At 36.7% G+C, this 16533-nt stretch overlaps 1 protein-coding gene across 3 annotated transcripts; it reads right to left on the bottom strand.

The window, feature by feature from the left end:
• Positions 1-258: 258 nt before the first annotated feature.
• On the bottom strand, positions 259-16463 carry LOC129259136 (transcription initiation factor TFIID subunit 12-like). 3 transcript variants are annotated; one of them, XR_010293313.1, is made up of 9 exons: positions 16404-16463; positions 10583-10763; positions 9740-9835; positions 9172-9285; positions 8320-8457; positions 7457-7534; positions 6514-6628; positions 2568-3868; positions 259-1118 (listed from the first exon to the last, which is right to left on the bottom strand). XR_010293313.1 is itself a non-coding variant. In XM_064098195.1 (8 exons), the coding sequence occupies exons 2-8, from the start codon at positions 10742-10744 to the stop codon at positions 3741-3743; spliced, it is 831 nt and encodes a 276-aa protein (XP_063954265.1). In that variant the 5' UTR covers positions 10745-10763; positions 16404-16463; the 3' UTR covers positions 259-3740. The 3 variants fall into 3 exon arrangements, 2 of the variants coding, with proteins under 2 accessions (XP_063954265.1, XP_063954266.1); XM_064098195.1 differs by having other exon boundaries at positions 259-3868; XM_064098196.1 differs by lacking the exon at positions 16404-16463 and adding an exon at positions 16337-16357 and having other exon boundaries at positions 259-3868.
• Between the last annotated feature and the right edge of the window lie 70 nt (positions 16464-16533).

The raw sequence follows: 16533 nt of genomic DNA, 5'->3' as shown, positions 1-16533 counted from the left end.
CTGGAGTATCATCTAACATTCCAGTTTTTCAGCTGCTAGAATTCAAAGTTGGCGTCTTGCACCCTCACGCTTGAGAAGGTATATTATGTCAGCAAAACTTCAAATCAGAATGAACCATGACATGCCATTTGAGAGATTTTTATACCAAAAGGAAAGATTTGCTATTCTGTTTTACATTTACTTAGCTGTGGCAGTGATCCTTTCTCTTGAATAAAATTTAATTCCAACACATAAAATCACAAATATAAAAAACAACCATTGGTGTTTTTGTACAATTTATTTACAAAACAAATATTACAAATTCTGGATACTTCCATACATTTATATTTGAGCAGGTACAAGACAACTTGATTAACATGATCTTGAAACACATCTTGAATTCGTATGATACATGTAGGTATAAGCTTTTCCCCAAAATTAGCACAAAAAACGGCCTACGGAAGCCTTGGATTAATTCAAACCTTGCTGTTGATTTTATTAATCCAAGGTGTTGAAAACAGTTCCAGATAATCCATTTTACCATTAATCGTTTGGAAATCAATGGTACCTTGTATGGTTTATTTGATTGGTCTAGTACCATTTCGTCAAATGACCAACTTGTCTACTATCTTTTGGTCTACCATCAGTTCATCCACTATCCACATGGTCTAATTGCCATTTTGTCTAATAACCAGTTGGTCCAATAGCCATTTAGTCCATAAACCATTTGCTCTAATTGGATTCAGTGTTAACTGGGCGAGATTAATGAAAAGAAAATGGGTATAAGACCAACTGGTTATTAGAAGAAGTGATTTTTGGACCAAATGGGTGTTAGGCGAAATGTTGATGGATGGAATTGATGAGTTGGCAGTAGACGAATAGAGCAGTTTACCCCTCATATAGCATGATTTCATTTCAAGTCAAGTACAACTATTCTCAGGAGTTCAAAGAGGCTTCTGCTTGCCAAGGTTACTTAGATGTTCAACTTTATAATCACCCGTTTACATATTAATCGCAAAATGTTCATACTTCTAGCTTTCATGTATTTAGACATGATGGCGATAAGTTTCTTATAAATATGCTTTTCACACTGCACATATTTTCCTTAACCGCAGGGAATTGGTGGGGCTAAGGGGGGTCTTAGCCCCACCAATTTCCTGGGGTAAGCTTAGCCCACTTCAGTTTCACACGTTTTAGCAAAGTGCGCTAGCACGGTAAATAGTACAGCACTATATGGCCCTGCAAAAAAGCAGGGTAAGCCGGGTTATTGAGGTGCTAGCACCACAATTGAAAAAATGAAACAAGTGGAATGCCTCTGGCCGTCTCACCTGCATCACGCGATTCAATATAGCAGCAGTGCTGATTTTGAAAACTACTATAACTCGCACAAGATGTTCAGTGATACTTGGTTACTCTTATTTCCACGTTTTATGAACTAGACCAATACACTTATAGAGATATGATGGCAATTCAACAAATACCCCCAACGTGGCCAAAGTTCTTTGACCTTACATGACCTTTGACCTTGATCATGTGACCTGAAACTCGCACAGGATGTTCAGTGATACTTGATTACTATTATGTCCAAGTTTTATGAACTAGACCAACACACTTTCAAATTTATGGCTGTAATTCAACAAATACCCCAATTTGGCCAAAGTTCATTGACCCTAAATGACCTTTGACCTTGATCATGTGACCTGAAACTTGCACAGGATGTTCAGTAATACTTGATTACTATTATGTCCAAGTTTCATGAATCAGATCCATAAACTTTCAAAGTTATGATGGTAATTCAACAGATACCCCCAATTCGGCCAAAGTTCATTGACCCTAAATGACCTTTGACCTTGGTCATGTGACGTGAAACTCATGCAGGATGTTCAGTGATACTTGATTAACCTTATGTATAAGTTTTATGAACTAGGTCCATATATTTTCTAAGTTATGATGACATTTCAAAAACTTAACCTTAGGTTAAGATTTTGATGTTGATTCCCCCAACATGGTCTAAGTTCATTGACCCTAAATGACCTTTGACCTTGGTCATGTGACATGAAACTCAGGCAGGATGTTCAGTAATACTTGATTAACCTTATGGCCAAGTTTCATGAACTAGGTCCATATACTTTCTAAGTTATGCTGTCATTTCAAAAACTTAACCTAAGGTTAAGATTTGGTGTTGACGCCGCCGTCGCCGTCGGAAAAGCGGCGCCTATAGTCTCACTCTGCTATGCAGGTGAGACAAAAATGAATGAAAATCCATAATTTACCGGTATTGTTCGAAATAGACATGAAATGAAATACTGTACTCCGAAAATTTGCTTTGCCCAATTGATCGTGGGACCGGCAGCCGCTGTGCAGCGCCAGATCGACGAGGCTCTATCCCTTTAATCGTTGAACGCCAAACAGGGTAGCAGCAACTCCCATCTTTTAACGTCTTTTGGTCTGATGCGGCCGGGGTTTGAACCCCAGACCTCCCGGTTGTGAGACGAACGCTCTACCAACTGAGCCAACACATCGGTCAATTGCGGTGCTAAGAGATGCAGTGTGAAACGAAACCAGGCTATGGAAAAGTGGGGCTAAGCATTAGCCAATCACAGAAGTCGAAATTGCACAGTCACGCTCTGTGTGGCAAAATCATCAATATTCACGAGCTGGGCATTAACCCTGGCCAAGCAATTAGTATGGGGTTAAAAGACTGAAACAAAAAAAAGATAGTATTGGGTTAAGGAAATGCAGTGTGAAAAGCATATTATTGGATGATCCCTTTAGAGGATATAAACACAAATTGCTATAGAGAAGTCCTATTGACCGACAATCACCACATAATCATCTATGTCCATGGATCTCAAAGGCATTGTTTTCACTATAAAAAAGGAGTTTTCGCACAGCGGCGCAAAATCAATCCTTCAACGCAGCAAATGCAGTGAAAATGCAAGTCAAACGACAATGAAATCTTTGTCAAGTGTCGGTGAATTGGAAAAGCAGTTTCGTCCAATGTTTCAGAGCTGACGAAAAATGGCAAATATGAAGTTTGTCCAGAGTCAGACGAAACAGCTGTTTAGATTCACTGACCCTCAGCAAAGACTTCAATGTGATTTGACTTACATTTCAATGAATTTGCTACACTGTAGGATTCATTCTGCGCCACTGCAAAAACTCTCTAAAATCTGAAAGGCTTGGTCTATATAGTATCTGAAATACACTGTCTTTCACCATATTTTAAAAGGAATGGATATGTTCAAATATAGTTCGTGTTTTTCATAAGAGAGCCATCTTTTTTATCTAAGTCTCTGTCGCTGGTGTCTGTTGTGAAATTTACATGTAGAAACTTCCTATGGCACATAGCCTGATATGATATCTGCAAGCCATGGAAATTACCCATCCTAAATCAATTTTCACATATATAATTATATACATGTATGTGAAAGGATATATCTTTTACCACAGAACATGTTTGGAAAGTAACATCTTCCAATGCAATGTTGTTTATTCGACTGTTATGAGCAATCCTTTGTTGATGTGCCTCTGTCGATGCTGGTCTCTCGTGTGATTCAGACGCTTCCACTGGTCCGTGCCATGATATCCACATGCAACATAGAAGGCCTATTCTCTGACGATACATAATCACCTATGTACACATATCTGAATGGAGTTGTCTTTTACCATAGTATATGAAAAGTTCTGTTCATATTGTGTCTGCAGGTATTGTCTCTCACCACAGTTCATATATCAAAAGCAACATATTCCAATGTTGTTCATTTCTTGAGTGTTTTTCGTATAAGAGCCATTCTTTGCTTATGCGCCTCTGTAGATGCTGGTCTCTTGTGAGATTTGGGTGCCTCTTCTGGTGCATAGCCTGGTACCCACATGTTCCAATTCCTCTCTGTGTGAAAAATACAAACAAAATGCATGTGTGGACATTCTATTAGTCAAATATTCACTTAAGTGCAATTCCAGAAAATATGTACGTCCAACCCCCTATATGTGGGACCTTCATGAAATTTTCTGTCTCTGATTTTTTTTCTTTTGACAATCTGTAATGTTCTCAAAGGACCATGACTTGGTCAGTTTATGAAGTAAAGTAAGACTTGAGAAAAATGGGGGTCGGACGTACAAAAAAGGTTGATCATTTTACAGACCATAATAGAAATCAACACCCATGTTTCAAGTTTCTAGTTTATTTTATTGATTCCATATCCGAACATAGAGGATTGATAAAGAAATATTTTTTTTCGCAAATGATACAATGGGGATCGGACGTACAAAAAAGGTTGATCATTTTACAGAATTTCCCTTAAGTCGAAACAAGTTTATAGACCTAACATTGTTACACAAAGAGTTAAGTGTGCCTATAATTCATGCTAAAATACCGATGCACACATGATATTTGACACATAATCTCACTGATGAAGACATGTTGGTACTCATGCCCTGAGCATAATCTGATCAATGTAGCTATTGTTGTATTCCACACACAACTGTGAATTTCTGTCAGACATATTTCTTTAAGAATCGCACATCCCAGGGGATATTTCACAATAGGCCTGGGACGAATGTCAATTTACCGTTTGATTATTTCCTGAAAAAAAAACAATCAAATCATTCGATTGTTCATCGGGAATCATGTCTTCTAAGCCAATAGTTGACCTACTTGAGAAGACCTCCCAAATAGGGTTTTTTTTATTATTGAACATCTAGGGTAGAGTACTATCTGTTCCTCATAAATGAAAGTAAGCCTTTTCTCTTTCTCTTTCATTTCTATTTCAATAGAAACTATATGAAATGAGATTAAAACTTTCACTTTATTGTTCCAATGAAAAATCTATCCTAAATCAATGCTTGTATTATGCATCCCTCCAAGTGCAACACCCCTGCATATGAATGAATCAGCCTAGTCTCGGGTGATCCAAATTACAATCCATTTTACGTCTCTGTAAACAACTCGTTCATAAAGTATTCCTTGAGACAGACATCCATGTGGTGCCTTATATGAATTGAAAAATTTCATCCATCGCCCACACCATGCCCAAACCCCCACCTGTGGTACTGCCCACGATGTTAAAAATATTTTGCAAAATATTTTTCATTTGAAGTACCTTTCAAAATTACATTTTTATCATTTGACCTATAACTGGGTCTATTTTGGGAGACTAGTCGACATCTGGAGTTACTAGTAGTAGGTGATGGCGCGTGTCGGATGTTATTTTGATTGTGTGAGTGGGGGAGGGGCAGGGGCTAAAAGAGATTGCATTGTTTTGAAACATGAAAGAATTCTGCTCCCACCGCTATCTTTCTCTCTCTCTCTCCCTCTCTTACACACACACCCACAAACAGAGAGTTCGGGAGGGGTCAATTTTTTTCTGGGGTCACGACCTTAATGGGAAGGCACGTCCGTGGCTTCTTCTCTGTCTCCCAATAAGTTTCATTGGCCATCGAATATCCAATCACATATCGGCTCAAGTCAGCCCGTTGTGTGTGTGTGTACTTTCTGTTTTAAGCACATAGACATGCAACCATAGAGTTATAGATGAATACAACATAAATTGTGTATCGAGGGCATGCAAGGCCGGGTGGGATTATAATTTTCGGACCTCTTTCAGGTTGGTGTTTAACTGTGAATGTGATAGAAGCATTGTTCATTTTTGGCAAATTACATCGGTAACATCAATTTTTAAAACTGCATCAAGTATTTTAAAAACAATTTTTATCACTGTTCTTGTCATTTTGTTATCTATTACTTGAGTAATGGAGTTATCCCAAGTGTCTAATCGGGATCTGCCGAACATTCGATTAGTGTCAATTTTGCTAATCGATTAACAATCGGCGGCAAGCCATTCGATCAATCGATGTTTACTGCCAGGCCTATTTCACAAAGATTTAAGTGTGACTTTGACTTATTTAAATCCCAACCTGATTGACCGATATGCGGTAGTGCGCGTCCTGTATGCATGATCTGACCAATGCCGTGATGCAATTAAAATTAACGTGCAACTATAATTCACACTCAATCGTTGTGAAACACCCCCAATTACGAAAAACATATGCTATTCACCACTTCAAAATTAAATTTCTCTTCAAATCAAAATGATTCCCATGATCACAAGAGATTTGACTTCGAGTTGTGGAGAGGTTCCTCATGAAATATCAATTGTCATGTTCTATTGAAATTTAGTTTCAATATCAAGGAAAGTAGAGAGTAAAACAAGATTATTATTGTGTAAATGAAGTTTGTCAAAAAATTATCATTCATTACAAGGTTTCACCATGTAGAGCCAGCAAATAGCAATAAAAAATAAGAAAAAAATGTAAGAATCAACCAAGTTCATTTCGAGAAAATAAAAAAAAATCAAAATTAGTTATATCCATATTTTCATTCTTTTTGGGAACTTCTGGGTGAAATTCCAGGATACAAATTACTTTCACTTGAGAGGGGAACGACCTCAACCACTCAGACTATATCACAGCATTAATGTTTTTAAGTTACATTGCAGCTCACACAGTGGACTATATGTAAGCACCATGACTCACCTAGATGCATAAGGATATCTTTGACTTCAAGGGTTGAAGACTTTCTATGTTTGGCCAACTGACAGCCTGCAGTCACTATGTTCTCTATGAAATCGTCAGCTATTTGAAGCAACATCTGGAGAAAAAAAAAAAACATTGAGAGTGAGCATCCTTCATCTATCATTGTCAAGGAGGCATTAAAAAGGGGTATATAACATGTGAATTTGCTAAAATATCATTGCATACACTGTACTTCCATTGTTCTATCATAGTTATTCTCAAATTCGAACACACATAAAAATAATTAACTTAAATAATTATTTTCTTCATAAATAAATATAAAATAGAAGAAAAAATATATATATGCATGTTCACTGAAAATCAATTATCAGGCACACAAATAGACACATACTAAAATTGCTCAATGAAGACTACACCCTAATTTCTGAAGAAAGAAATTATTTTGTAAATACAGTCAAATCTACCCATCAATTCGAGACATTACTGGATTTTAAAGTTTGTTTAATAAAGAAAATTTTGTTCTCTATGAGGTATGTATCAATTTAATCTAAGATCAATGGGGTTTAACATGTTCTAAGCAATCCATATTGCTCAAAGCTCAACAGATTCATGATAATACTCTAACTTATGCTAACACTCTAAGTCAACCAAGACAGAAATCAACAATAATTGATTTTCAGACCAGGATAGATTGTCACAAATCTGTTATAAAAAATTCTTGGGCAAGCTACAGCAACAGAATGAACATTCAATGGAATGTTGTTTTTTTTTTTGCAACTTTTATACATGTAGACTCATGATCAGGCCTTAAATTTCAATATTTTAAGGGCAAGGCAACTTTTCTATAAATCAAAAGGCCAAAGCCTTAGATGACTTGGATAAACTTGTGCCCTACATAATGGTCTTGTAAGACATAGTACTAGTTGTAGATGAGCTGACTTACCTCTTCAACATCTTCATCAAGCTGTGTGTTTGGATCAACCTCTCTCACAAGATCTTGGATCTTCTTCTTGTTCAGGATCTTCAAAAATATTACAACAAATAAACCTTGGTAAACAATGCATAAGTCGTTAATGATAAATTTGATCCTTCACAAATGGTAGCAGTAATCATGACAAAAACAAGATTCCATTCACCCTCACAATAAAGGTTTTTTCATAAAAGTATTAAAATTAGATAGATCTGATACTTAAGAAAAGATTTGAAAGAGAATGCATAAGAGAATATGAAAGTTATTAATCATTTTGAATTTGTGACATCAAGCAACTACCTCAAAGGGCATGTAGTATAAATTCTATACGTTCACATTTTTGAAATAGTTCATAACTGAAAATAATTTACTTATGAAAACAGGTATGAAATTGTATGTCTGATAATGTAATGAATACACAAATTAAATTTTCTGAGAAAATTGCATTTTTATCCACCCTCCACCCAGTCAAATGGGTACCCTGTAGGATACAAGAGCCTATTAGGTATGCCTAGCAATTAAAGTGTTAGAACTCTTGCCGGAATGCTCCCCAGGGAGTGGAGAAAGTGCATACATTCTCTAAGGGCATGCAAGGATCTGATGACCAGGGTAATAATAATTACATTTAAAAAGCTTAGAAACATTTAGTATTGAGTGCCATATAAATGTAACTATTATTATTATTACAAAAGGGTTTGGATGTTAACTTCAAGTTCCGCTCTGCCATGAAAAGAACTACTATCAAACCAATAAATCTGTGTAGGAGACATCTTTGACAAAGGATTTCATACATTACCACAATTAGCATATACATAATACCAATAAGATATCCCTACCTTAGATGAATCTCCTCCTGTATCCCCACCGGCTCCTATAGACATTGAGATGGGGGATTCTCTAGGCGTATCACGTATACTAGATGACGAATGCTGCAGTGAGTGAGAGCTGCTACTACTGCTACTACTCGCACCAAGCTGAAAAAAAAAAAAGGGGATTTTTCCTCAAGTTACTCTCAATTATGCATCTGCTGGATTAGGAATGCTGTGATTAGTGAGAGATGTATTATGACTACCACTGGCACAAAGCTGGATTATGATAAAGGAAATTCATGATTCCTTGTGAACGTTCTGCGAGAGAGTTCATGGTAATATATTTTTACATCCAATTTTGTCCTGTTTCATTTATCTGCACAGAGCTGGCAAGACGTTGTTCCAAGGGGCAGCTAGGATCTCAAGAGCAGCATACTCTAACCCCCCCCCATACTATTAGCCCCCTGCCACACAATCTTCTTGAAATATACTCCATGGAAGGAAGCAGATAATAATAACATTGATTATGTGCTCAAGGCGCTCAAGGTCACAATAAAGAGGGGGTTATGAACTATGTCATAACATATATGAATGTGATCCAAAATGCAAGTTTTGCACTGTGTCAGAAAGGCAACAGTAAACAGCCTTCCTTTTACAGCAAGATTACCAAATTCGAAAGCTGAAAGATCAATAATTTGATACTATTTATATCCCAAAACAGTTTTTTTTTCTATTTGTCAAAAAAATTGTATAATGTGACCACTGAATGATTGAAACACATCTGCTATCCATACAGAATTACTGTTTTCATAATTTTCTGACTTATGCACATGGAAATGTTGAGAGGAAAGACTCCTTATTGTGGAAAGAAGTACAAACCTGAACATTGCTGTTGTTGTTGCTGCTAGATGCTATAGACTTGATTGCCTGTGTAGCCGAGTTGGGTTGCTGATGAATAGGGGTCATACTACCATGCATCTTCTCAACTCGGAGCTAGAAATTAAATAGGCAATCCAAAAGTGTAACAATAATAATAAAATACACAATTCTGCAGAGAGCACATGACACAATGTAAGAATGGAGAACAAAATGTATATATTGAGAAATTTAAGAAAATCTCAATGACAATCAAGTATAGGGATAAATAAATATCTTTATGTTATGCATGTATGTACATATTACAAATATATCAGTTATATTTATAATTCACAAGATACCTAGTTAAATGGATATACTTTATGGAATAGATTTCTACCTGGATGATGTGGGAATGTCATTCTATGTATGTACAAAACAATAGTGGAAAGTTCCAGTTGATATTAATGTATGACTACATCAATATCAACTGAACTTTCATGCTAACTATTTTCTTTTTCCTTGTTTTCTTGTGACTTTTATTTAATTTGAGAACTAAGTAATTTAGAAGAAGATCATATCAACTCCTTACCCTCTCTTGTTCCTGCAAAGCCTTCTGATGAAGTTCGCGAAGCTTAGTCAAGTCACCTTCTTGCTTTGATGAAAGCTGACCAATCTTCTCCATAATCTTACGAAAGAAATATCAAAGAACATATTACCGTTAACATGGAAGTATTATACTAGAATTAAAGAAATTAATTCTTTCTTTTTTTAGTAGAAAGTAAAGTCTTGTCCAAAAATTAGTCTTCATGAACAAACTATGTTAAATATATTTTGTTTCATATACGGTATATTGGTTCAAATCCTGTTATTTTTCAAATAATTTTTATTTTGTGTTTTTTTTCTTTCTGGATCTTCATCTAACAAATACATATCAAATGGTGAAATGTATGCTTGGGTTTTCTTCTTACAAAGAATTGTAAGAGAATATTTGAGAGGCATTTCCAATACAGGCCAAAGAAATGCAACCTGAATTATGGTGTATTTGTAACCCTTAATAAAATAATCTAGTAAATAATAAATGGTGGCTATTTTTTACCTGATTGCTAAGAAAGCACGAATGCTTGTAAGCAAGCAACCTGGCGGCTTAAGGTCCTCTCTGAGGGACCTGGTAATGAGGATAACTGCCTTACCAAAGGGCACTAGCCACTAGGGCACAAAGTGGGAATGATGGGAATCGAAACTCCCGCTCTACCGACTGAGCTATAAAATCAGAAGTATTAATTTTTAAAACTATTTCAGTCAGAACCTCTCATACATACAGTAAAATATAATTTCACATGAATGTAATATTCAGTTATATGTTCACTTCATTTTCATCAAAATCAATGTATGGCACGTGGAAAAGAAATAATTTTGTTTGTAGTATACTCACGTTAATCTGAGTTTCAATGGCCTTGATGGTTTCCTGAAGTGTTTTACAGGGTACAGCTGCTTTGGGAACACCTCCTCCTCCTCCACTTCCTTGAACAGCTGAACCTGATGTAATTGGTACCAAGGGTGGTACTGACTGGTTGGTTGATGTCTGAGGATTCATGGTCAAGAACTAAATGGAACTAAACAAAATCAAAGAGAATGTTATTTATGCAACACCTGATCCTGATGAAAATAGTATCAAGGCAGATACAGAATGGGTAGATGACTGTCAAGACCTACATGTAGTGTATATGGAACAAAAGAAAATCGTAGAGAGCACCTAAACCAGGCTCGAATAAACCCACAGCAAACCAACGCAAAAGCCTCTCAGACTAATGCCCTCACAATGGCATCGATGCCCTTTTAAATATTTACAGAATTAGGGCTAAAATTGCAAGCCCCTTTTTCTTGAGGCGTTGGTGGCCTGTCTAACCCAGTGCAAGTGTCCTATTGAAAAGTACGTTTTACTATTGATGCCCTTTTAATGGCCTTGGATGCCCCTTAACATGAGTATCACCTTCCCTCTTCATCAAGTGCCCTTTTAAAAATGGTTTTGCCTCTCTGGCCCGTATTCTGAAGTCAGGTTTAACTTAGACCATGGTCTAACTTTGTGCTAAAATTATGGGAAGCCAAATATGTCAAAATTATGTTTTCATAATTTCATTGAATGCTTCTAATGCAGAGCTGCCAACATTGGGATGATAGAATCCAGTAGATTTCGCGGAGGTATGATTTTGTGAGGGAGCGGCGGAACGTTGTCCCACGGATGGGAGTTTTGGGTAGCAAAACACATTAGGAAACAACATTTGATAGTAACCGACAGCTGTCTAAACCATCAAAAAAAATTCTGATAGATTAAATGCACATTAGAGAGAATTCATGAATTGTCATTGACTAAATATACACTTCAGGCAATATACAGTAGATTTTTTTTAATAATTCATAAAAGAATGAATTCAACATGAAAATACCTTTATAATTGGCCAGAGGGGGAAGGGGCTGCAGAAGTGGTAAACATGGTAAATGAGCTTTATATGTGGACTGTTTAAAGTCTCTGAGGGATTCCTGTGAAAATTGTCACACAGTCCCATTCTGCTTGAAAACTATCTTTATACTTCGACAAGTATTTTGTCGTCTTGGATGACTCCATCTCCATGATCTCCATGGTCACTGGCGATGCGATTGTAGTGTGGATGAATCGGGACGCACAGCTCAGCCAGCCAGCGCCAGGCTAGCTCACTCACGAAACTCGAAAGAGAAAATGTTCGAATCCGATCAACCCAAGTGAAAGTAGGCGAAAAAATCTCCACTTTGCTTCTAATTCTTCAAGATTGTCAATAAAATTATTCCTGAAATTGAAAGTCGAGGTGTAAAAAAGTAATCCACTTGTTAATCCCATCGTTGATCCACAGTTTCAGCTCGAATAAGGCGCACGCAAGCTTACGAAAAATGCCTCGCAGTGCTCGTGAACTTTAATTCTCGGAGCTTCCTGGCGCAGCGCGGCGGGCTGGAGCCGCGCCGGGGCGCATCGGGGGCCATGTGCATGGAGTACCGCTGAAGAGTTTTCATCACACACACATGCAGAACCCGGAAATAAAATGGCTTGTTAGACTACTTCACCAGTCGTTCAGTAAAATTATCTTTATTTACATGCGAAATTAATGTACGATTATACAAAAACTGGTAGAAGTTACTGGGTAAAATGAAAATGTGATAAGGTGGTTCCACGTTGGTGTTAGGGAGTTGAACATGCTAGACTCGTTAAACAGTCGTTTGTACGAATTTTACAATTTAACAGCTAAAAATCCTGATTATCCGGGAGATTTTGGCATGGGGTCGGGAGAACGGGAGATTGGATCGTAATCCAGTATTCTCCCGCAGGATCCGGGAGACTTGGAAGCTCTGCTAATGTTCACTGTGCTCTTTCCTAATTGCGTTATGGTGAAGACAACTATCTTATTCATCCTTCCCAGACAATTAAGAATTATTTGAGACTAAAATGAGCTGATACATTCAACCTCTACTTTTACAGAATTATGCGACAACTGGCTTCCCATAGTTAAACCACAAATTTAAACCAGAGTTTAAATTAAACCTGACTTCAGAATATGGGCCTCTGAATTCTTAATTCGAGCCCTGCATACATGTAACCCATGATGATCCAAGTAAAGTAAAACAAGCGTTCTGGAGAACGAGGCAGGAGGAAAGTTAGGAAATAATAAAAATTCAAGAGGAGAAAAGAGAAAAACAAAGGAGATGAACAAACTACATGTAGATTGAATAGATTCACATGATCTATCATGTGAATCTATTCAATCTACATGTAGTTTTTCTCTTTTCTCCTCTTGAATTTGTATTATTTCCTAACTTTCCTCCTGCCTCGTTCTCCTTCTTCTCTTGTTCTCCACCTCGTTCTTCTTTGTCTTGATTTTCTCCTCATTTTCCTAGTATTATTATCCTCCTCCTCCTATTTCACAACCTTATTATTGATTATCATGATTTATTTAAAGGTCAAGTCCATCCCAGAAAAATGTTGATTCGATTAAAAAGACAAAAATCAAACTAGCATAATGCTGAAAATTTCATCTAAATCGGATGTAAAATAAGAGTTATGGCATTTTAAAGTTTCGCTTATTTCCCACAAAACAGTTGTATTCACAACTCAGTGACATGCAAACAAGACAGTCGATGATGTCCCTCACTCACCATTTCTTCTTTTTTTATTGTTTCCATTATACAATATTTCATTTTTTACAGATTCAACAATAAGGGCCTACTTAACTGAACCATATAGTATTAGAATAATGCAAATTCCAGGTGTTCTGGGAGGAATTAATCTTTGTTTCACTTGACAATGAGGAGAAAATTAGAGTACTTCACATTTCATTTAATAAAATTGGGATTGCCTCAGTTTACAGGGACGGTCTCAGTTTTCAAAGATTTCTCCACACAAGAGAATAAGGAAGTTCAATCACCTGTCTAGTGCCAACACCAATCAGTGTGCTAGTCAATGTAAACATATATCAGGTTTCATGTTATATAATAATTAGTATATACTACTAATTATTTATAATTGCATATCAAATTTTAGTATTTGTGAAATAATAAATTTTATCTATAAATTGTTCTTCAAAACGGCATCGCTGATCGGATGTACGTCATGACGAAGCGGTTCAAGGGTCAGGCCTATTGTCTTTGCTTTGTTGACAAACGGATCGAGGGATCTACAGGAGATCGGTCTGGTAAGAAACGTCTCATTTTTACCATTTATAGTGAAATAATTTTTATCCCTTTATACGCATTAGGCGCATGAAGGTTCATAGATAAATAAAGTTCACCCCTACAAACCGATTTCACCCTCTAACTATGGATTTCCTAGGGAAATCCATCTTTGTGTACATGTGTCTCTTAATACTCATATTATTAATAGTATGGCCGGCGGTTCAAGACTCCATTTTGAAGTATATGTCAAAATATTTAAAAAACATCATCATGGAGTCCTCAAGACTAGGCTGCACGATCGTGAGCCATCTGTACTCTGTGTAAGACCTCTTAACTTTAGACTGTAAGACAAGAGGAGAAAAAAAAAAAAAAAAAAACAAATTTAAAACTCCTCAAAACAGACGGCTGCCGGCTGTCTAGCTAGTGCTACTGCTAGCGAATAGCAATCAAAATGACCTCTTGCCATCCTGAAATGAAAGTAATATAATCAAATTGCTAAAATTGTAAATACTAGTATAGTCACGTATTGTATCACCGGACACTATCATGATTCCGGACGCGCATATTACTGCGTTCTAAAACAAATTCGTACCATAAGACTTCCGCAATTCAATTTCACAGAGCAATACATAGAACAAGATTGCAAAAACAAGGCAAAAAATCCAACGTTTACCTAATTATCTCTAAAAATGACAGAAAATGCTTAAAATATCATATAACATAGTTTTGTATTAACAATTGATATATTTTCTAACGGATATATGGGCCTGATTTGCCGAATTTCAATCTTGTCCACTCCTTCGATCGAATGATGAGGTGTGGTGTATTGTGGGTGATCGTCGATGGCTAGTTCTCAAGGTACCCGTGCGCAAGGTTTACCGTGAGTAAAGCTAGAGCCGTCGATCGGCAGCGCATCGATAGAACTTGATGAGCGTCACGATCGAACGCGAGCATATTATTATTGGAAAGTGCCATGGAACATGCAGCTAACAAGACAAAATAAAATAAGTTATCAAACACGAATTTATTACCAACATCTGCTCAGATTCGATACAAAAAAAACAAATAGGGAGGCCTAATACTTAGATTTACTCATGATATGATATAAGAAGAAAAAAATCACACAAATTTGCTCTTACATCATTATAATCAAGGATATCTTTACCCGTCCGGCGCGCGTCCAGAATCATGATGTAATTTGTCGCGCATGAAAATAATTGTTTTTCGTGGAGGGGTATGCGGCAAGTGCGATGCAAAGGCAAAGCCAAAGAAAATGGTTGGTAAATATAAAATAATTTTATCATATTCATAATTTTCATATTTGGAATAGCAGGTGTGAATTTTTCTTGAATGTATTTCCTCTAGTTGTCATTTTTAAAGCACTGAAATAAAGGTGTCCGGCAATAGGATACACTGCCATACTTAAGCTAATAGTGCCAGTGCCTGGTTAGTCCAGTTCACAGCCCTGGGGCGGTATTCTGAGGTCATTTTATCTTTAAAATATTTTATTTTATCTCTTAAAATGAAATTGGTATTCTGAGATGACATTTTATCTCTCAGATAAAATTAAAAATTTTATCTTGAGTATAAATTTTATCTTGCGTATCTATGATGATACACAACAAAGCAGTGGCTGCGTAGACATACCCATCGCGTATCTGGCCATTGCAACGCGGGTGATGTGCTTGCGCCCAAGTTACTTTGAAGAAAAAAATAAAATAAACTTAAAAGAGGGTAAGGGCTATTTTATCTCCGCAACGTTGATTTCGTCGATATTTCTAGGTGAATTAACTCCAAATGTTAGCATGAAAATTAAGAAAAATGATATATTCATTGAGAACAACACCTTAAAGTTATTCCTGTACAATCAGGAAGCATTTCATAAGACTTTTCTTGACTAATATTGTCTTTGAAATGATGCTTGAAAAGATGCGATATAGACTTCGAAAAAAAGATGAGATTATTTCCATTTTTGTTAAAAAGAAATCTCTGTAAGGACGCGCAGGCGTATAGTGCAAGCGTATTGAAGTCAATAAATTGACGCAATCTCACTCCTTCGCCACACCTCCTAGCGGAATGGATTTCCATTGGTTGAGTGATATGAGAGAGCTATAAAAGCGCGTTTCTAATTGGATATTGATTAAAAAATAGGTGTGTCTTACAGAGATAAAATGGAGATAAAATTGTTCTCAGAATACCAATTCGGAGAGATTTTAAGGGTATTTTATCTCACTGATTTTAACGGAGATAAAATATTTTATTTTATCTGAGATAAAATGGATCTCAGAATACCACCCCTGAGCATGCAGGGTTGGAGCAACCCGGCGCCGGCCTGGCCCCGCAGGCGGACTACCGGAGTCCCGGCGGGGACAGCTGTCGAGTGTCGTAGCAAGTGCACCTTCGACCACGCTATTGCCGCTAGAAACATGAAAATATAGACTTTGCACTTCTTTAATCTAGTATTTCTAAATGTCAACATCTAACATTTTACCTAGATCTGGCAGACTTTACCGACAGAATACTAGAAAAAGGTGTAAATGAAATTTTAAAAACCTCACCACTGACAGAAACTGGCAAACAACAACGACCCACAACTACAAGCCACACCAATTTGCAATTTTTGCTCCGATGTAGTCGAATATTCGAAGCAATAATTCTAAAAAAGTAATACTTTTAAAATTAATGATA

The sequence above is a fragment of the Lytechinus pictus genome, chromosome 4, assembly GCF_037042905.1.
Source record: "Lytechinus pictus isolate F3 Inbred chromosome 4, Lp3.0, whole genome shotgun sequence".
Classification (NCBI taxonomy): domain Eukaryota; kingdom Metazoa; phylum Echinodermata; class Echinoidea; order Temnopleuroida; family Toxopneustidae; genus Lytechinus; species Lytechinus pictus.
This window is presented reverse-complemented; position numbering and strand designations above follow the sequence as displayed.